We start from the raw sequence: 22,918 nt of genomic DNA on the forward strand, positions 1-22,918 counted from the left end.
GTCCTTTTATTTAAGAGACTTTTTTTAGAAACTTCTAAAGGCTCTGCTCCCTAAGAGTGTAAAGGGATGAAAATAGCTCTGTATGAGTTTGCAAATCTAAAGATAACAATAATTTAGGATGACAACACTTTCACTTTTAAATAGATAAAGAAAATGATCTGATTTAGAAAGACAGTAATATATTCAATTACTTTTTGCTGTCAACAAAAATAGGCTGAAATTTATCTGCTCAAAGTTGGTTTGGGAGATTTTATAACTACTGCACTTAAAGGTAATAAAAGTTGCCTACAAAAAAAAAAAAAAAAAGTTGCCTACACCCCATTATTGTTACTATCTGAAGCCCTTGAGAAAACTTGAGGTTTGTTATGAGTAAATATCAGGAACAAATTTTCATGTTATGACATTTACTTCACAAGCTGGTAACTCAGTCATGAATAGATGTAGATTACCTCATGTTTGAATTAAAATTATTTAGTCGATGCAGGATATTATGAATTCACCTAAAATGTTGGTGTCTCAAAATGTTTACCTTTCATACTTCCCAGTTACTGCTTTCCCCCAGGCATGGACCTGGCCTCGATCACTAATGCATGCTTTTTCAAAGTGCCATTGCAAAAAGTCAATATACTTCTGGGGAAAAAAAATCCTAAAACAATCATTAGAACTTATGAAGTGCTGTTCCATCCTCAAAGTGATTTATGAACATTAATTAATCACTGTCCAAGAACAGGTACCTACCCAATACAGCGTTCAGTTCCAGGAGTAACATGAGAAACCTGCAAAGATTTCAGCCTAGCATACTTCCTAGTCTTTGATGGGGATGGGAGCAAAACATTTTATTACGTCAGGATTTATTTTCTCTCTCATTGAGCTGCAACTTACTACCTTTATTTAAAGAGTCGCCATGTTTGTTTCTCTCCTGAGTTTACCTTGGAAAGAAAAGTATCTCCTCACATATGCCTTAACAGACTATAATGTATATGTTTTCAAAAATAGGAAAATAATTTGGCATTTCTGATATGTTCTCAAAAACTACTGTATTCCAAGAATTTTACTTCATTTTATTCCTTTCAAGAGTATATTATTTACCCATCAAAATCTGGAGTTCAGTTTAGCTTATTATTTTAGCCAGGCTTATAAAAGAAAAATACTTATTTTCTTGAGGAAACTAAGGAAAAACAAATTGCCCCAACAGTTGGCTGTATAAATCAGTCCAGAAAGCAAAATATGTGTTTCAAGCATCATTCTCTCTGTCCAGGACAGTACCAAGAACTATGAAGTACAGAACTTTTAAAAATAATAAGGGAGACAAATTTGCCTTTTTGTAAAAATTATTTTGCTTTGTCAAGACATGAAAGAAAGCCTAATAGCTACTATTTGTAATTTCATAAAAGAAAAGAAATTTTCGTATAGAAAAGTAGAAAGCAAATAGTCTTCACATTTTAAGATAATAAAACAATACAGGATTTTTATATTCTTTTTGTTGTTAATTATTTTAATAGCTTGTTTTAAAAGGTAGACCAGATTTCCTAGACCTGTAAGTGCGTTTATGTACATAAACAATAATTAATTACATAGAACTCAGAACATTGGTGTTCAAGGGATACAGATAAAGATCTTGGCACACAAACTTTAGTCGATGGACCAAGTCAAACTTACTAATTTGATGGTAATGAGATAAAAGAAATAAAAGTATTTTTAAAAGATATCATGAACACCAGTGATTTTCAGACTTTTGATTTTCTCAGAAGATAAAAGTCTTAAATAATAATAAGAATTGATTTGATTTATAGAAAGTAACCTACTCTTTTACCAAGTAAGATATTTTAAAACCGAACACATAAAGCCAGCTAGTATTCATATACAACTTCATTTCATCAAAGAGTGAACATTTCACCACAAAAAGCCAAAAAAAGTAGTAATAATCTCCCAAATATTTCATAAATTATTTATTATTAAAATCTCACTACACTGTGTGAATTTTTCTCATTTTTTCACTGAACAATGAAACTTTATCACAGCCTTGCCCTTGGGAACCACTGAAATACTCCAGCAATTCTCAGTGGAGTATGAAGATGGGCCAGAACTTTTTTTTTTTTAATACATTTATTTATTTATTTATTTATGGTTGCGTTGGGTCTTCGTTGCTGTGCGTGGGCTTTTCTCTAGTTGGGGCGAGCGGGGCTACTCTGGGGCTACTCTTCGTTATGGTGCGAGGGCTTCTCATTGTGGTGGTTTCTCTTGTTGCGGAGCACAGTCTCTAGGCGCGTGGGCTTCAGTAGTTGTGGCTCGTGGGCTCTAGAGTGCAGGCTCAGTAGTTGTGGCGCATGACCTTAGTTGCTCTGCAGGATGTGGGATCTTCCTGGACTAGGGCTTGAACCGGTGTCCCCTGAATTGGAAGGTGGATTCTCAACCACTGTGCCACCAGGGAAGCCCTTTTTTTTTTTAATTGATGTATAGTTGCCTTACAATGTTGTGTTAGTTTCAGCTGTACAGCAAAGTGATTCAGTTATACATATATATGCATTCATTTTTAAAATATTCTTTTCCATTATGGTTTATCATAGGGTATTGAATATAGTTTTCTGTGCTATACTGTAGGACCTTGTGTATCCATTCTATATATAAAAGTTTACATTTGCTAACCTGAATCGTCCACTCCATCCCTCCCCCACACCCGACCTCCTTGGCAACCACCTGTTATCTATGTCTATGATTCTGTTTCTGTTTCATAGATGGTTCATTTGTGTCATGTTTTAGATTTCACATATAAGTGATATCGTATGGTCTTTATCTTTCTGTCTTACTTCAGTCAATGTGATAATCTCTAGTTGCATCCATGTTGCTGCAAATGGCATTATTTCACTCTTTTTTATGGCTGAGTAATATTCCATTGTATATATGTACCACATCTTCTTTATCCATTCATCTGTCGATGGACATTTAGGTTGTTTCCATGTCTTGGCATTGTGAATAGTGCTGCTATGAGCATAGGGGTGCATGTATCATTTTGAATTATAGTTTTGTCGGATATATGCCCAGGAGTAGGATTGCTGGATCATATGGTAATTCTATTTTTAGTTTTCTCAGGAACCTTCATACTGTTTTTCACAGTGGGTGCACCAACTTACATTCCCACCAACAGTGTAGGAAGGTTCCCTTTTCTCCACACCCTCTCCACCATTTGTTTTTGTAGACTTTTTAATGATGGCCATTCTGACCAGTGTGAGGTGGTACCTCATTGTAGTTTCGATTTGCATTTCTCTAATAATTAGAAATGTTGAGGATCTTTTCATGTGCCTCTTGGCCATCTGTATTTCTTCTGTGGAGAAATATCTATTGAGGTCTTCTGCCCATTTTTCAATTGGGTTTTTTGTTTTTTTGTTGTTGAGTTGTATGAGCTGTTTGTATATTTTGGAAATTAAGCCCTTGTCAGTCGCATAGTTTGCAAATATTTTTTTCCCATCCTCTAGGTTGTCTTTTCATTTTGTTTATGGTGTCCTTTGCTGTGCAAAAGTTTGTAAATTTAATTAGGTCAAGATCGGCCAGAACTTCTAAGGGTTCTTTGCCATTTGGAAAACATACTCAATTTTATCTATTGTTTTAGTGAAGTCCAATTAAGAAAGCTCAACACAATTATTTAGGCTAATGAAAATATAGGAAAAAAAGCTGGAAAAGCCTTGCAGAGTGTTGTGTGGGTTGTGAAAGGTTATTAAAACCTGTTTTGCACTAAAAATAACACCACTGTGCAGCTTGATATAGAATTACAGGATTTTAAAGGAACCTGGAGATCATGTAATCCCAACATCTCATTTTACAGATGAATAAACTGAGGAGAGTGTCTCCATAACTTCATTTCAAAAGTTTTGGGGATTACAACTGAATTATTTAAAATAATTAAAAAGAGTGCTGTGATGGTTAATTTTATGAGTCAACTTGACTGGGCCAGAAGGTGCCCAAATATTCTGGGTGTGTCTGTGAGGGTGTTTCTGCATTTGAATCAGTAGACTGAGTGAAGCAGCTTACCCTTTTCAATTTGGATGAGTCTCATCCAATTCATTAAAAGCCTGAATAAATAAAAGGCTCAGTAGGAAGGAATTCTTTCTCTTTGCCTGAAAATCTTCCAACTGGGATATTGGTTTTCTCCTGCCTTTGCATTCAGACTCAGAATGAAAATTACACCATTGGATCTCCTGGTTTCCAGACTCAAACTGGAACTATACCATTGGCTCTCTTGGGTGTGGAATTCTTAGCCTCCAAAATTACATGCTAATTTCTTATAATATATCACTCTCTGTCTCTCTCTCTCTGTCTCTCTCTGTTTTTCTCTGTGTCTCTGTCTCTGTCTTTCTCTCTGTCTCTGTCTTTCTCTGTCTCTCTGTCTCTCTGTATACACATACATGCACACACGTACACACACACACATTCTGTTGGTTCTGTTTCCCAGGAGAACTTAACTAATTCAAGTACTGTGTTCAATAGAGATGTTGAAATAAATTCTTGAATTCTGGAACAGAAACAAATTAAATATGTTGTTGAATTAAATATATAGTTCTGTAGACAATAAGGTAATAATTGTGGCATACAGTGGGTGTATAAAACGTGACATCCCAAGATGGGGTACAAACTGATAACATATAGAGGCTTAAAAATAGTAGATTTACTTAAGGGAGGTCATGATTATGTTACTGCGTTTGGAATCTAAATTGATTCCAGGTCATCTCTCACTGTTTGCATTTGCTGTTATAGAGAGCAGGTGTGCCCTTCTATAAGGCACCTTCTGGTGTATAGTCAGAAAAGGGACACTGACCTGGAAGTATTATAATGTGAATAGTAAGAGAAGAGAGAAAATGGAGTTGAATTTGAAGTTAACATTATCTGGGCAGCCCATAGCTTTATAGTGTTATATTTCCCCTGTGTCAAGTGTCCTAACTCTTATTCACTTTCATTTTCTGGCAATTTCCAGGTACAATCACTTTTTTTTTTCCTTTTCCTGTAAGAAGTATGGAAATGAGTTATCATGTTCATAACAGTGTATAACAGCAGTATACTCAGTCAATAAAGGGATTCACTGGCAATCCTTCCTAAATGTCAAAGGAGTGTATACATCACAAAGAATATTTTCCTGAAATGGATTGGTGGAACCACGATTGGTTCCATTCTTTAGTGCCATTTAGTGTTGAGTAGGTGGACTGCTCATTTTTCTTGAAGCTGTTTTGTAATTTGATATAAATACAGGTTGAATATGTTTTCATAGTCTATTGAACACTTAAGTAACTTATTTCATTAGGGGTTTAGTTCACAGCAGCAGATGACAGCAGCTCTGTTGACAGCTTACAGTGTTGCAACATGCTCAATACTTGTGTGCATTATGTCCTTTAATCCTCATAAAAGTGACATGGGGACGTTAAAAGATGTGCCCAAGGCCTCACAAAGAGTAGAGATTCAAATCAGTTGAGAGTCAAATCTCACACTTTTTCATATTAATGCCAAATTATATTCTGAAAAATTTAGCATGGATGGGTGAAAATATAAATAATATATTATATATTGAATAATACAGACATTTAATACTCCAATGATTATGAATTAAAACACACCTGCAAATAAATGTGTTGTTGATAAGAACTGACTTAGCTTTTGGATTCTTACTCAAATGACTATGTATCTAATTCTCTTAATTGCAAAAACAAAAATCTCATAGTATATTTCATGCTCAATCTCCACTTTGGGGACCAGGACACAAATCTTGTCTCTTACCAATTTGAGAAAACCATTAAGACCATGTGCCAACACTGGTATATCTGATCAATACAAATATGTGTTGTTCAGGCAGCTGTTAATGTGAGTGTGCCAAACAGTATTTTCTGTTGTTTGTTTATTTTGCTCCATCAAAGCACAGTCAGATCTTAATGTGCAGGGATAATAAGGGTCATTGATTTGTACTGCGTGCTTGACATACTCTTCAGCAAGGAGCAAGTTCTGAACTATGGAAAGTCATTGTCCATCTGCTGTTGACTATGTCGAGTATTTTAAACAGCTCTAAAATATTTTAGAAGTGAAAATGACAAAATCCAGCTTTGAGGATTGTGTGATATGAGAGTTGGGAGGAGAGTTCAAATATTTTCAGCATAATTTAATTAAGAGGTTGCGCCATGTTAATAAGGCAATACTAGTGTGACCATTCCTCACTCCCAGCTTTGCAGGGCATCATACCTGATTGGCTGGGAGCTAGAGCAGGCTGACAGCAGGACAAACCCCTCAAGGCTGTTTGTGAAGGATAGATGATTACTTAAAAGGTCATGGCCTCCCTCATTAACCTTTCCTCTCCCCAGGCTGCTTTCTCCAGACTGTGCAATCCCAAGAAGTGAGACTGCTGACTTTATCAGGTACATCATAGAGAAGAGTCAACCCACAAAAATCTTTCTAAGCCTTGGATGGTATAGAATTATTTTTAATAGTTGCAGAGAAGATTGGCAAAAATATATATATATATATTATTTTTTTTTGACCAAAATGTCAAAAAAAACTTTGTAAAGTAATTCCGTTCCCAGATTTATTTATCGTACAAAAATAAAACCCACACACATTGCTATCACTTTGTAATAATTACCTGAGAATTGTTCATGCAACCTCTTCGTTGGGAGAATTCAGAATTGATTTTAAAATTAAACTTTGCTGTAAGAAATTGCTTACTGTATACAAGATTCATTAGATGTTTTCGCTGGTTCCTTTTTCCCTTCTTTTCTTTTTCTTTGCCAGAAAGCGCTTTTTTTGCCATTTTTATTACTGAACCTGATAGAAAAGTGAGTTGAGAAGAACATCAAGTAAATGGATATATTACTGGGTACAAATATTTCTTGTCCCAACTTGATTCAGAGATAAAACGCAGCATGCTTTACAATAGCTTACATTTTTAAAGAACCCCGAGGATAAACAAATGATTTTATTTTATTTCCAACTAGGGTGAAATTTTAATTTACTGAATTAAATTGCCTGGAGCATATAAAAAATGGACATCTTAGCTATGGAAACTACAATTTCTTTCAATACATTGACCATCGTCATCAAGAGAATTATTTATACTCTCCATTTAAGTCACTTAAAAGCCACAGTAGTGACAACTCCATGCATTAATTTGGCACCTTCTGAATGTGTGTAATCATGTGTGGACTTTGAAATTCCAAAGTGTTTAAAATTGTTTTATTAATGTACCATAGATATGTACAAGATTTTCATAATATACATTTTTTCTTTCCAAACAAGTCAGTTTTAAGAATGTATCTTGTAACAGGGGCTGGAGAGCTTATTTACAGAATGATTTGCTTTCAAAAAAACTCAAAGATTTATCGTTTTCTTCATCATATAAGAGGCTGAATAGCAAAACAGTAAAAAATCATGATGACAATTGACAGGAAATGGATGCTAGGTTCTAAGACTGAAACTCCTCTGGAACTCAAACCTGCAAAATATAAAAATGAAACAAAATGTCTTGAGAAAAAGTAAAATTACTTGTTAGATTAATTCTTCATGAACTAAAATGCATACTGTTATTTCTCTTTTAATAACACGTTTTAGTACACTTGTTTCACTTATATTGGATTTAATTTTAGGAAGTGTATTTAACCCTCTGTCTTAGGATATCTGTTTTAAATATAAAAAGAAAAAAGAAAAATGCCTAAAATTGGCCAAGCCTGACTACAGGGCAGAGTAGGATTGGCTAACGTGGTGGCTGATGACTTATACTGAGTCACAGCTTCAGGTAGATACGTGGGCGATTCTTCTAAAGCAGAAATAATAAATTATTATTACATGCTAAATATGACCGATTGGTGTTACCTGCTTAGGACATCATATTGAGAGGATTTGAAAGTGCTGACTCAGCTCAGTATGAATGTCATAATCGATTAGTGATGTCCGCCATGAAAATGGGAAGAGAGGTGTTATGTACATGTGCTTCATATTTGCTATCCTTGCTCTCAGAAGCCTCCAAGTTAGTATCCATGGAAAAACTTTCTCGTTTTTGTGCCAATAGAGTGAAGCATATACCAATGACACAGTTGTGAGGGTTTTTTTTTTTTATTCAAATGAGGAAATATAAAACTGTTTGTGATATATAAGCATGTTGTAAATCTGAGGGATTAAAGAAAGTTGACTCATCACCTCTTGCTCACAATTGAAAAATGGAACCATAGACCTTTTATTTTTTCACCCAACATTTAAACAAGAATTGGAAAGATTCATAGAGCCCAGATTTCATGCTGGCATCTGTCTGGATTCAAAATCTACAACAGGAATGGTGATTCAACTTACTTGACATTTTTGGAATCCTAATTTCCTCACTGCTGCTTCCATCCCCACCATCACTAACTGTTCTTATTTCAATCAAGTAGTCCTCTTCAAATGGAACCAGAAGCTCAGCAGATGTGTTGTTTGTTTCCAAAATATGAGTTTTACTCTGTCTGTTTTGCCGGTACAGAATCTGAATAAAATGGTGAATCAAGTTAAATGGACATGTTGCTTATCTAAGGTTCAGAAACTCTTATGGAACACTGTAACACCGCGAGCATTATACATGCTGTAATCCTTGGATGGAAATATCTGGTCTGTGCCTTTTCTTTAAATTTAGTTGTTAAGAGAAAGATTTCCTTTTTGGCCAGTGCTTCTGAAATGAGAATAGATTTATCTCTATTAATTAAATAGCTTGAGGCCATTATCTTTGGAGCTTGCCGTGAAAAGTTACTGGTTAGTTTGGACCCATTTCAGATGTTTGACTACTATATGCATTTGCCAGGAGAGGATGTTCATTACCACTGATGGAAATGGTTTGCTCTGGGTATTTGACTGTACTCTTGTTGGAGTCCTTTTATGTTGTTAAAAGATGATATCCTACTGTAGCCTAAGTTCTAGAAATTCTATTTGAATATACTTTTTGACCTCATACTCATCTCACAGTTACTATCTACGTACACCATCATTTTTTGATGGCAAGGGGAGTCACTTGAAAAAAGAATGTTGCATACTATGAAGTTTTATTTCTTAATGCTCCATGACACATTCTGACCTCACAATATAAAATTTTCCATGAAGAATTTAAAAGCAGCAATGCCAAGTATTTTCAGAACATTGGAAAAATAAGATTCCTATATTTCCATGTGCATAATATTTGTTTCTTATTTGGTTCTGACATTTCTGGTTCCTTAGTAAGTTAATTGATATGGTTAAAAGAGAAACAGAATACTCACCTTGTAGCCCAATACTTCAGACTCATTTTCCATGGTTTTTACATGCTCCCAGTTTAGGCATAATTTAGAGTTTGTCAGCTTCCAGGCAATGTTAGCTGGTGGTTGGCTTGGAGCTTTAAAAAGATAATCAAAGATCCAAATGAATATAAATTAGCTCATGGTTACTGTATGACCCATCGACATGAAAAGGGAAAATAAATCGTGGATAATTAGCATAGAAGGAGCTAAAATGGTTTCAGTGTCTTTTGAAATATCATATTAATTCTAATCAGAGTAAGCAAATTCATTCAAATTCCGGTCATTTGGAAATATCTCTGTGACAAACTTATGAATTAATAATGGCGTGCTGGATGTCCAGTATTAATTTATTAATCACTGCTGTTGAATTTGTTTACTTTACTATATATGAATAGAGGGAGGGCTCCTTTATCTAGTGTTTAATTTGTCCATCAATCAATAAGCATCTCAGACAAACTCAGGCGGCAAACTTTTTACATATATCAACACAAAGGTATTCATTCCTAGTAGTCCTTTACTTAATAATCATGTACTAGTTAGGACTTTCACTGTAAGTAATACAACCAAATCAAGGTGTTTTAAAACAAAATATTAGGAATATACTGTGAAGGATATAGGAGACTCTCTTTAGAATTCATGGCAGAATGCAGCAGAGCCTCAGAAGGGACAAAAAATGTCCAAAAGCCAAGAAGTTCCTCTCTGTACCTCTCACAGTAGTTTTTGCTGCATGCTCATCTTGCCATAGACCATCTCTTTGTTCTTCTCAGTGTGTGTGGCAGAAATCATGACTGCCCACCTACACCTGAAGTTTGAAATTTCCTCTGTTCAGAGATAGTCCAAGTTAGAATTTCCAAGTAAAAGCTGATGATTGGCTTAATTTGGCCATATTCTATCTTAGCCCAATCGTGGCTAGACAGTGAGAAAGATACATGTCACTTAATATAGATAGAGCTGGTAGGAACCCTGAAGAGGGAAAATTACAAACTGGATGATCATCCCAAAAGGTGTCTACTCTAAATCCAAACTGTGCTTTTAGTTCCCTGAAATTAATGTTTTCTGGGAGAAACGTAGTGGGAAGTAAGGGAAGACGTATTTAGAATCAGCCTTCTAAATTAATGGATCTTGTCCAACTGAAAAATTTTACATGCAAGCAAACTAGAGTCCAGGTTGGAAATGTATGTCTTCAAAAGCATGCAGCTAATGAGTGGCCGATCCCAGTCAGAATCCTGGTCTCTTGATTTTTAATCTAGTTTTTCTCCATGACAGCATACTGCTTCTCAAAGATTTGAGTCCACATGATTATTTTTGAGATTTAAGAAACTGGAGACATTAAAAATAATTCAGCTGGATAGCAGAGGCAAAGATAAAACTACCCAGCAAGATGTTTTTGGCATCTTATTTGAATTTGTGAGGCTGAATGAGCATAATATTTAACTCATTATAACACTGATGGAAATAGAAATGATTTCTTTTGGAGTTTTGACTCAACTGCTATTTAATGTCTTATGTGCCACTGGAAGAATCACAGGGTGTCCAACTTTGCATTATGATACATCTACTTGCCTTCGCCAAGCCCCTGGGATATCATTCACCCAGTCACTTACACCTCATTTGGGACGTAGTGGAGAGATAAATATTTCCCCTGTGCTCTCATGGGACTCAGTTCATATTTTATTATGAATTTATCACATTGAATTATAGCTATTCGTGCTCTGTGTTTATTTAAATTTACTGAGGACATATGCCTTGTTCAACTCTGTATTCCATCATCTAGCATGGTGCTTGGCATGTAGGAGGAGGCATATATTTCATATATGTTGAATAAATGACTGTGTAATAGATGGCTAAAGAAAAACTACTTGGGGTCCTGTGTGATTTTCTTGGGTCATATTAATTATGTACTGGGCTGTGGGAAGATCCATAGGTGGCACAGTGTGGCCAGTCCATTCATTATGCTGTCCTATAATCAAGGCCAATTGACATGGCCAAACCTATAGCAATCCACGTGAATTTATAAGACGAACATGCCAGTTGGATCAACCATGCCCTAGTACATTTCTTGGCAGTATAAACCCAATCATAATAAGAAGACCGAGAGTTTTGCGCTTGGTAAGAACTCAGTGAATGATTGTCAATACGTTTATTTCTGAAGGGCTGATGGCAATGATTATAGTTTTGTAACTATTTTCCCTCAACTTATCCCAAAGTGCCTTTTCTAATCTTTTTCTCAGCTATAAAAGAGATAATATAAAAATTCTCCTAAGATACCACAGTTTTAATATCTAATATACTCTTGTGACTCATTTCTTTTACTTTGTTCTTTAAAACAAAGTGCTAACATTAACAACGTCATACAATCAATACAGAAAAAATATAAATTCAATCCTTTGATGTCACTGGCCGTGATGAATTCTGAAGGTTTCATCTATTGCTGTGCCTTTTCTGTTTCTTTGCATGTTTAGATAAAAAGTACTACTTTTAACACTATGAATCCATTGATGAAGCTCCAGACTGAGAGAGAGAAGAACTGACTTCTACTAACTATATGGTAGTGATTGTGTCTCTGATACTGGAACATTTGCATTTATTTCCTCATCTACCAAAGCAGAAGTAAGACTTTCCATGGACATAAAATGAGAAACATTCTGTCAGGAATGAACTCACGGTATGAATGGCCAATCGTGTGGATTATTTGGAATGCTTTACCTCTCATGCTATCTGGGAGGTGTAAAGAGTTGGGCTTTGAAGTCAGAGAGACCTGAATCTGTATCCAGTCTCTTACAAGAGGCCTGGTTTTCCAATCTTTGGAATGAGACTAAAATATTCTAGTTATAAGAGTTTTAGCGTCCATGAAATAAAATAGGAAATATTCCTATCTTGGTTAGTGGTGCAAACTAAATAGCTCAGTAACTGTTAATTCTCTTCGTGGGAGTAGCAGTTCTTCACTGTGGCATTATGACATAATCAGTTTTTCCATTGTGTTCAATGTGGTTTGCTACTAATAACAGAATTCCAAAGTTTGCAAAAGATTCACTTCTTAAATATAATTAGGGTATACTCAAGATTTTCCCTTAATAATTTTGCTCTTACTTGGATTCTTTATGTGCTTTTTGAAAGGCAGATAAAGTGGTGAAGTCTCAGCTAATTTTCTGGGAAGTTCTCATGTCTATAGCTTTTCTTATCTTTGTCCATGAGTGTGACTCCAATGCCAATGCCCTGTGTCTAATATATTTTTTTTTAAGTTTCTAAAATGTGCTTCAAAAGGCCATCATCTTATTATGAACACCTTGAACAGCTCTGGTTTCATGAATTTGATGTATTTGCTTAAACTGGATTGTAAATATCTATGATGAAATTGAAATTTGTATTACCTAGGAAAAACAAAACACTGTCATGTGGATAATATAAAACACATGCCATGGATGTTTGTACCTACTTGGTACAAGTACCAAGTACCTACTCAACAAACAAGCACTTTTCTAGTTTACTGAAAGAATTTTGCAGGCAATTTCCAAAGACTAAATAATTTTCTATTAATCAAATGACAGAGCAACATTAAACTAGCCCTCTGCAGCTCTAATGGCTTCCCTGTGATCAATTTTTCTGTAGATGGCATTTATATTCCACTGTAGTTCACACTGTGAATTCAATTCAAAAACAACTTCTTATGTTACACTTCTAAGTAACAGCATGGGGTTGACATTTGGGAAAGAGAGAAAGAACATAAGTGCAAGATGAAATAAAAGCTTAATGCTTCCTTTATGTCTAAATATGGATTGATTACATTATTTACAGCAAGAAAAATCCAGTACAGAGTGCTAGTCAGTCGACGTCAGGGGCCAAATTGAACCAAAATTTGCAAACACTTTCTGTTACTGGCTCTGAATACTTCTGTCTACATAAGCAGTGCTTTTTCCTCTTGGAACTGATGTAAATATTTTTCTCCCTTTGGTTGTAAATCTAAATTCCATTTAAGCGAAGTCTGTGTGGATCACAATATATTTGTACTTGCAGTGCTCCTCACTTGTCTTTTGGAAAGACATAATTTTTAGTAAGCTACAATACTTAATGTTAAACCACTGATATTTACTTTAAAAAAACCTGTAAGGCTATCAACATCACCAGCAACAATAATAACAAAGACTTCAGAAGCTTTGCATATGCTGTTCCTTCTGTTTGGAGGTCTCTTTGTCCACTAGCTCCATTTTATCTTTTATGTCATATCAAAATGTATAGCCTTCCCCATATAGGTGCTCCTTATGTATATCTCAGCCTCTTATTTTCTTCATATTACTTTTCATAATTTCTGATTATTTCATTTTCTTTCTTGTTTTAAGTTGCCTCCCCACTAAAAGAGCAATTGCCCAAAGGCAGGTATAGTTCCTGTTTTAATCTCCATTAGGCACCTAACCCTGTGCATGGCTCATGGCAGGCACTATTTTCTTGAGTGATTAACAAATTCATCATGTTTCAAAAAAAAAAGGCTCTGTCTTCTGTTTAGCGTACCCAGTCAGAATAGGCAGAGATTTTGGTAAATGTGAGCTCTGCTTTCTCAGAATTTACAATGGATGATCAAATATCAAATGGAAAATCTAGACAGTAACAGTATGAATGTGTGATGGATGCAGAATTTTTTGCTGTCACCACTATTCAGAGGTAATGTTGGTATCATCTCAAGGACATGGAAAATCAAAGTTAGATCCAGGGATAACACTTAGAATCAGAGCTATCTTCAATGTTTCATTAAAGCCATTTCTCATCTTTGCTTTTGCCTGTCCTTCCATGACCCTTGAAGAAAATTTCTGCAACAAATTTATGAAAAGAAAGAAAGTAGAAAGTAGATGGGCTTTCCTACTTTAAGAAATGCAAAGAAAGTGAAATCACCTCTAAAGAAGAAATTTAATAATATATGTTACTACACATTGATCTCTCACTATATGGCTGCCTCTGGGTCACCTTGGTGTATATTATATCCTTTAGTTCTCAGAGCAAACTCTAGAGGAAAGTACAGTCGTCTCTGTTTTTCAGTTGAGAAAATGGGTTCTGAGTTATTAAGTAATTAGACTTACCACACAGTTCATGGCTGGGCTGGGATTCATACCCAACTTTATTTCACTCTGAAGTTCTTTTCTAGCTCTTTCCAACAATATTTCACAATGGGCCAAAGTTATAGAATCACCCAGTAAAATGCAAATATATTAAAGGGGAAATTTATAGATCAGTAGAAAAGATATTTGTTTATAGGCATGGTGGGACCACTACAAACTGGGAGAATGCATGAAATTAGATAAGTGAATGTTAAACTTTAGAAGATCATTAAGTCTGGTGCTGCGAGGGCTAGATGAGGAATGGGATGAAAAGAAATTTGGGGACAGACTGTGAAAGATCTTGTACACCTTTCTCTACTCTTTGTTCTCTGGAATAGAGGAGACAGTGAAATTTTGGAATTAGAAGAGAGTATGATTCCATTTTAGGGCTAAAAATCTCAAGCCAGTTTGAGGTCTGGACTGAAGATTTGAGAGTCTAGAGAGAGAGAGACTATTTAGATGGTTAGAGATGAAGATTGCAAACTAGTACAATGTCCATGGGATCCAGAGATTCAGAGCGTCCATGTTCATAGTATGCCAGTCCCACAGATGCCACAGCAGAACCTTTTTAAGCATCTGTTTTCTTGTATCTAGGAATTAAAATAACATACTCCTTGATGTGTTGTAATAATTGAGATAAGTATGTAGAACGTTAACGCTGGGCTTGGGACATGAGTGCTCAGTATTTTGTAACTGTCATAGGCAGAATAAGGGCCTCCCAAACATGTCCAGATTCTAATCCCCAAAACCTGTGGATATGTTACTTGTTGCACATGTGATTATGTTAAGGATCTTGACGTGGATAAATAATCCTGGATTCTCCGGGTGGGTTCAATGTAATTACAAGGATGCTGATGAAGGAAAAAAGGAGGCAAGAGAGCCAGAGTCAGAGGAAATGTGAAGATAGAAGAGGAAGTCAGAGTCAGAGGAAGACTTGAGGATAACATGAGGCTGGCATTGAAGATAGAGGCAGGGCCCACAAGCCAAGGGGAGAAGGCTCTCTAAAAGACAGAAAATGCATGGAAACAAATGCTCTTCTAGAGTTTCCAAAAGGAACACAGCCCTTGCGCATATCTTGTTTTCCAGCCAGTGAAACTCATTTCTGACTTTTGACCTCTGGAAGTGTATGAAAACAAATTTATATTGTTTTAAACCACTAAGTTGTGGTAATTTGAATAGCAACAGTAGGAGACTAAAGTAGTTTCTATTCTATTTTCATAATGTTAGTCATAAAAAATGTTGAAAGAATAAAATTAGAGGTTTTATTGGTATCCAAATACGAGATAGAGTCTTGTAGAACCTTATTCTCAAGTCGTTGTTGGATATTTTTATAAAAATGCTGTTGCACACAGGCTGGTGAAAGCCAAATTTAAGAAATATTGAAACAAGGTTTTCATGAAAGAGTTTAGGAATTACAAGGGTTTTTGTGTGTTGGATTGAATCAAAAAAGAATGTGGATGCTAAAGAAACACTAAACTTCAGTTTATACTTTGACTCTCATCTCACTCTCCTCTCAGCAGATATATTCTAGCATTGTATCTTGATAAAATTACTCCCTGTTAATTAAAGTGTTTTCAAAGGATATGTCTCCTACTCTTTGATAGGGCTGATCTCATGTGAACACTCAGACAAACCACCAACAATGTTCTTGGCATTTAATCCAAATTTCAGTCAAGCCCATTTGTAGGACCAAGTGGGTCAACTGAGCAAACCTGATGCTACTGTGTCTAAAACAAGTTTTCTGCTTAAACACATAGAGTAGGTTAGCACAAACTATCACATGGTTAATTTAGGTTGCATGGACAAACTAGCAAATTCAAGTTAAAGGAAAAAAATTATTTTTAAGGTTATATGTAATATGTATGTATGTTTGTTTATTTATTTATTTATTTATGGCTGTGTTGGGTCTTCGTTTCTGTGTGAGGGCTTTCTCCAGTTGTGGCAAGCGGGGGCCACTCTTCATCGCGGTGCACGGGCCTCTCACTATCACGGCCTCTCTTGTTGCAGAGCACAGGCTCCAGACGCTCAGGCTCAGTAATTGTGGCTCACGGGCCTAGTTGCTCTGCGGCATGTGGGATCTTCCCAGACCAGGGCTCGAACCCGTGTCCCCTGCATTGGCAGGCAGATTCTCAACCACTGCGCCACCAGGGAAACCCCTGTATGTATGTTTTTACAGGTGGCCCTCTGTATCTGCATATCTCTGGGTTCCACATTGGCAGATTCAACCATGTTAGGATTGAAAATATTTGAAAAAAATTCCAGAAAGTTCCAAAAAGCAAAACTTGAATTTGCTAACAACTATTTACATAGCATTTACATTGTATTTGCAACTAGTTACATAACATTTACTGTTTTAGGTATAATAAATAATCTAGAGATGACTTAAATTATACGGAGGATGTATGTAGGTTATATGCAAACCCTGTGCCATTTTACATAAGGGACTTGGGCATCTGTGGATGCTCCTGGAACCATCCCCCCTAGGCTACTGAAGGACAATTGTACATGTGTGTGGGTATATATAGATGTATATACATGGTCTCCTATGTATATCATGTATATATCTATATCTTTTTGATAATTAAGTTTATTGTTCAGGTCTCAGCCCACCTTAAACTGGTTAATGGAATCGCACGTAATATGAGTCGGCTTGAGTGTTACATCAACAACTACACTAAAATGTCTGTCAGTTTATCACAGATCTGTCAGATCTGTGAGGTTTTTTTGATACTATCTTTACGCATTTCTAATCACCCTTGATTTTGCCTGAGATAGAAACTAAATTACACACAAGAGTTTCTGTGAGTTTGGCATCTCTCAATCAGCTAGAAGGAAATGTCCGGGCAAATTTAAAACCACTGATTGATTGGAGATTTCAATCGGATTTTCAGATTAACTGAAAGAGGCTAGACTCCAGAAGGACCATGGAAGCAAATCGTTCATACAGGTATATGGCAATGACTTCATCAACTTGGTCAAAATGGAGTAAAACAGGAAGAGGAATAGAACCACGTCTCTAGCTAGTCAGTTCTAGAAGATCACTCATGACCTAGTCTTTATCAAACTAGGGGATTGAAGGAGAGCTGGTTTAAGAGTTGTTGATCCACACGTACTCTTCCCTTAAAATGGACTGGTACTAGAGAGTTTTGTTCATCTGTTTGTTTCCTGCTTAGCAGTTCTACAGTACTTTGTATTTTCCAATGTGCTCCTATAATCAGAACCTCGTTTGTGCCTCACTGATAATTTGAGAAAATAGTGAGGGCAGAGAAAATTTCCATTTGACAGTTAAGAAAATTAAAGCAGAAAAATGGAATGTCTTGTCCTGTATCAGGTCATGAGTCACTGACGTACCCAGAATTAGAACACAAATCTCTGGCTACTGGCTGGTGATACGAACACAAGTGGGTAATGCACTCTGTAATCAAAGACCTATTAACTGAGATGATTCCTAAGTCCTTTTTGGACATGACAAATATGTATATGGAAAAAAAACTGTGTATCACTTGATTTTCAAACTTTTTAAAACCACCTATTCTTTCCCAATACACAGGAAAAAAACGAATGCAGTATTTAAAGGAAAGCTGTATTTTTTCCTGTCGGTTAGTAGCAGTGAATTCATGTCTTAGTCATTCTCAAAATTCAGCAACTATATTTGTTACTCTTTTTCATTGGGATTTAGAGACCAAAGAAATTATTTTAAAAAGCCTGTTAACACAATTTATGTTCATCTACAATATACAAGAAATATGTAACTATTATGCAATTATATAAAATTACAAATTGCAGCTCTTACTAAGTCACATCTGATCAGTTTGCTATTTACTACTTTGCTTCGTATTATGGAATATTTGTGCAATACCAGACTCACTCACAGGACAAATGCAGCAACAATCAACTCTTCATCCTTTATTTAGTAGGTCCTATCTGTGTGAAAGATATGTAGCTTATTGTTAAGGGAGATAAAAAGAAGCACAAGAGTTAATTCTTGGATTTCAGGGGCTACCAAGTAATTTGCAGTGATAAAATATCATAGAAGGAAAGATCTAGGTATCTGACAGTGCAAGGATCACACCAAGACTCAAATGGTAAACCAAACCAACAAAAACAAACAAAAAATCATTGACTAAGCATTTACTAAAGTACGTACTGGACACTTTCTATTAATTATCTCTTTTAATCTTGAACAAAACCCAGTGAGAAAATAGGTACTATTTTTCCTTCATTTTACAGATGAGGATCTTGAGACTGAAAGATTAAGTAACCACTTAACATTCCAAGGATGGGAGGTCAGGTTATGAACTCAAGTTGGAAGAGGGCATTGGAGCCATTATATTCTCTGTCTTTCATTTATACTGAAAATATTTTCTCTTTTGCAATTCCAAAAGATCAGAATAGTTCATTTTGATTGTTACCAGAGAGTTTCAACAATTATCCAGATTTAAGGGAAAAACCCACTTGACTAAATAAAGTGATCAGTAAAATGATGAGGTGGTAAGAATGAAATGGAGATTGAGCAAAGGAATGTTTCTAACTGTAGGTGAATCTTGGTCCCTGCAATGTGATGTATACTTACGAGACTTCTTGGTGGTGCCATTGACTGGGGGGCTTGAGGGCCCTGTCCCAGCAGTGTTGTAAGCTCTCACGGAAGCAAAGTAGACGGTGTTAGCTTTCAGCCCTGTGATGTTTTTGGTTGTGACATTTCCACTGACCCTAATTTTACCAATCACGGATTCTTTGGAGTCATCTGTCCAGTATAAGACCTGATCATTAAAAACAAAGAACAAATAAATTTATTGTTTCCTAACAACTGTCAACCACAGTGGCATATGGGAAGAAGTCAGGAGCATAAATGAGAGAATATTTTCCAATTAAAATGGTTATACAACAATAACAAAATAATCAAAGTCCAAAATTTATAGGGAAGAAATAAAAAAAAAGAATACAAATTCACAATGGAAATTAGAGAACCTAGGTTTTTTTAGATTACCACAATAAAATATTTCATGAAATATCTAAAGGTTGACAGCTTTAACAAAGTGTATACAATAAGTCAGAGAAAAACAAGATTCATACTGTCAATCAAAAACTTACATTATGTTTTACTACTGACATTTCCTGGAGAGTTTTTTAAATCACAGATGAATTAATAATTCAACTTTTACTGAGGCCTTCCTGTGCATTAGCACTGTTTTAGGCACGTTGGAAAAGGCAAGAGAGAATAAAGCATAGTACCTGCCTTTGAACCTCTTATAATCTAGTTAAGATATTAGAGTACATATGTAAAAAGAAAGCAGAGAATGCATCCCAAAAAAGTGATATGGAAATAAATGCTAAAAGAATTTGAAGAAAGATAGTATCAGGGAGTGATCAGAGAAGAGTTCAAAGAGCAGGGGAGACTAGAGATGAGCTTTGAGAAATAAATAGGGTTCAGATAAGAGGTAAGGCATTCTAGGATTGGAGTGGCAGAGGCATCTGTTATCATATGAGTAGAACTTTCTGTTTGGGCAAGAGGGTTCAGATAAAAAGAAAAAAAAAGAACAGTACAAGGGAAAATCATAATTTTATTCTAACTCCAAAATAAAGTAAACCTTGTAACTCATTTTGTGGATCATTAGATTTAAAAGTCAAAGGAACAATAAGTGATTAATAAGTCTCATCCCTTAACTTTGTGAGAATGAAGGCCCATAAATTCAAAGTGATTTGCCTCATTCTAGATAGACTATAAATGACAGATTAGGAGAATGTAGACTTTTTCTTATCACTTAACTGCCTTTTCCGAGATGACTAACTTTTTTCAAGTTATGCTCCAGTTCTTAGAGCAGGTTTCCCAGTGAGATTCTTCTATGGTTTAAGATCACTGAAGATTAAATGTTTACTTCTCCCCAAAAAACAAACATGACTGCAATTTGGATACTTAATTAAGATAATCACCTGATTACTTTTTAAATGCTACCATTTGTTACTTTGCTTGCTTAAGATCACCTGGAAAGATCCCCTCCATTAATTCCTCTCTATAGCTTTAGACATATACTATCATATACTAAGAACTAGGTTAGTAGTACAGGACTGTTGAACAGAGCTATTGCTAGCTGGCATATTCATAGTAGAAAGTGAAATTAATGTGGATTACCTCATAGCCCAGAACTCTTCCAGTGTTTCTATTCCAGGCAATAGCATTCCATGAAACCTCCATTTCCGAAGCAGAAAAACTTTGAACAGAAGTTCCCCTTGGGGCCAGTTGAGGTTCTGCCATCAAGAGAAAGACACAACCATCTTCAGCAGAGTTGTTCATGAAAACAAATGCAAAATATACATACAGTCTCAAGGAGGAGCATTCCAGTGCTGACCACAACTTACCATCTTCCCCAGAGTAGACAATGGATGTGGTACTCAGGGCTCCTTCTCCTTTCTTATTATATACACCCACTTTGACTTCAAAGGGAGAGAGGGGGGTGATGCTTTCATTTCTGTAAACAAACCTTGACGATTCTACAAATGGTACTCTTTCCTTGGTCCATGTTGTTGAGCCAACTGGCCGCAGCATGATGATGTATCCAAATTCCTCTCCATTTTGTAGTTCTTCTGGAATTGACTTGGGCAGAAGTGATCAATCACTGAGTATTTAGAAAAATGTATTGTACAGCTATTATAATGTTTATTGATTGTTTGGCATATCTTTTGTAGAGATAGCATGGATATTTACCCTGTTTAATGAAGTATTGAAAAAAAAAATACTTCTATTTGGAATGCCAATTAGAAAAATGATCCCAACTTAAGATACTCAGATAAATAAATGAAAAATTTAAATGGAAATGTAAAACAGGTTTTACATGTTTATATATCCTTCCTGATTATTCCTAAATTGTAATAATAAAATGGTTTAGAAGATTGCAAGATTTTATAAGCTAAAACATAATTTTGATATAAAATTTTAAACTCGGCACAAAATTAGCTTGTTAACTATTTCAAGGCTAGCCATGTTTTCCTTTCACATTTTCAGCAAATTTTTGTAAAATACAGGTAATATAATAAATGTGTAATAATATTTGCTTTAAAACATATAGACTATTACTCAAACACAAACATATAAGGGACCGTCCAATATTTTTTTTGAAACATACATCTTAATTAGTCGTAGTATCAGTGTGCAGTTTCCTTAACATTAAAAAACAAACAATAAAAAGTTTGCTAAGTCCCAAAGAGACAAAATTCTTTGAGTCATTTAAAACTTAAATTTATTAAAATTACAAAACAAAAATAGATACAAGTTCCCCATTATAGATAATTATAACATTATAAATAATCACATCAAGAAGTGAAAATGGGGCTTCCCTGGTGGCACAGTGGTTGAGAATCTGCCTGCTAATGCAGGGGACACGGGTTCGAGCCCTGATCTGGGAAGATCCCACATGCCACAGAGCAACTAGGCCCGTGAGCCACAACTGCTGAGCCTGCGCGTCTGGAGCCTGTGCCCCGCAACGGGAGGGGCCGCGATAGTGAGAGGCCCGCGCACCGCGATGAAGAGTGGCCCCCGCTTGCCACAACTAGAGAAAGCCCTCGCACGAAACGAAGACCCAACACAGCTAAAAAATAAATAAATAAATAAATAAATAAATAAATAAATAAATAAATAAATAAAGTAGCTATTAAAAAAAAAAAAAAAGTGAAAATGAATTAGTCCTTGAATTTAGACAAATATTCCAGCTGTTTATAAGAAAGTTATATTTAAAAATGATAGAATTAATTTAGTTTCTCTAAAGGAAGATGCTTTTTATTTCTGAACATTTTCATGTAGACTAATAAAGGCATACCTGATAGGGCATAAGGCTTGAGTCTGTCATGCACACAACTTTATTCCTGAGGTTTTCCTTACCAAAGGTATCCATTTATTGTATCACATTATCCTGTGACTTGGACCACATCTGGTTATCCAGCAGTGGGCACCAGAACAAAAGGCACCCTCTTGGTCAGAATCTTTGAGGTGTTCTGGTATAGAATCTCTGAATTCTTTTTTTTTTTACACATATATACATTCTTTTTTAAATATTCTTTTCCATTGTGGTTTATCCCAGGAGATTGGATACAGTTCCCCATACACTAGGAACTTGTTGTTTATCCATTTTAAATATAATAGTTTTCATCTGCCAACCCCACATTCCCAATCCATCCCCCTCCCTACCCCCTTCCCCCAGGCAACCACAAGCCTGATCTCTGTGTCTGTGAGTCTGCTTCCTAGACAGGTTCATTTGTGCCATATTTTAGATTCCACATATAAGTGATATCATGTGGTATTTGTCTTTCTCTTTCTGACTTACTTCACTTAGTGTGATAATCTCATCCATGTTGCTGCAAATGGCATTATTTTATTCTTTTTTATGGTTGGGTAGTATTCCATTGTATATTTGTATCACAACTTCTTTATCCATCAGAATCTCTGAATTCTATAGTGACTAGCAAACCCAATTAATTCCTCTCCCTTATGGAATTTGAATATGAAACATAGGTGTGTTGGGGTAATAATAGATAAACTTAGAGCAAGCAATAAGTAGAAAACATACAGTAGCAGGG

General features: G+C 35.6%; 1 protein-coding gene across 1 annotated transcript in view; it reads right to left on the minus strand.

The window, feature by feature from the left end:
- Positions 1-2,434: 2,434 nt before the first annotated feature.
- The window catches only part of CNTN6 (contactin 6), a 675,643-nt gene continuing 655,159 nt past the window's right edge, over positions 2,435-22,918 (minus strand). The window contains 7 exon segments of the mRNA XM_082345413.1: positions 2,435-7,384; positions 7,386-7,462; positions 8,314-8,482; positions 9,246-9,358; positions 18,924-19,110; positions 20,481-20,596; positions 20,708-20,942. Of these exon segments, the coding sequence (XP_082201539.1) occupies positions 7,307-7,384; positions 7,386-7,462; positions 8,314-8,482; positions 9,246-9,358; positions 18,924-19,110; positions 20,481-20,596; positions 20,708-20,942 (975 nt within the window). The 3' untranslated portion in view covers positions 2,435-7,306.

Source organism: Balaenoptera borealis, assembly GCF_965194805.1.
Source record: "Balaenoptera borealis genome assembly, chromosome: 12".
NCBI lineage: Eukaryota > Metazoa > Chordata > Mammalia > Artiodactyla > Balaenopteridae > Balaenoptera > Balaenoptera borealis.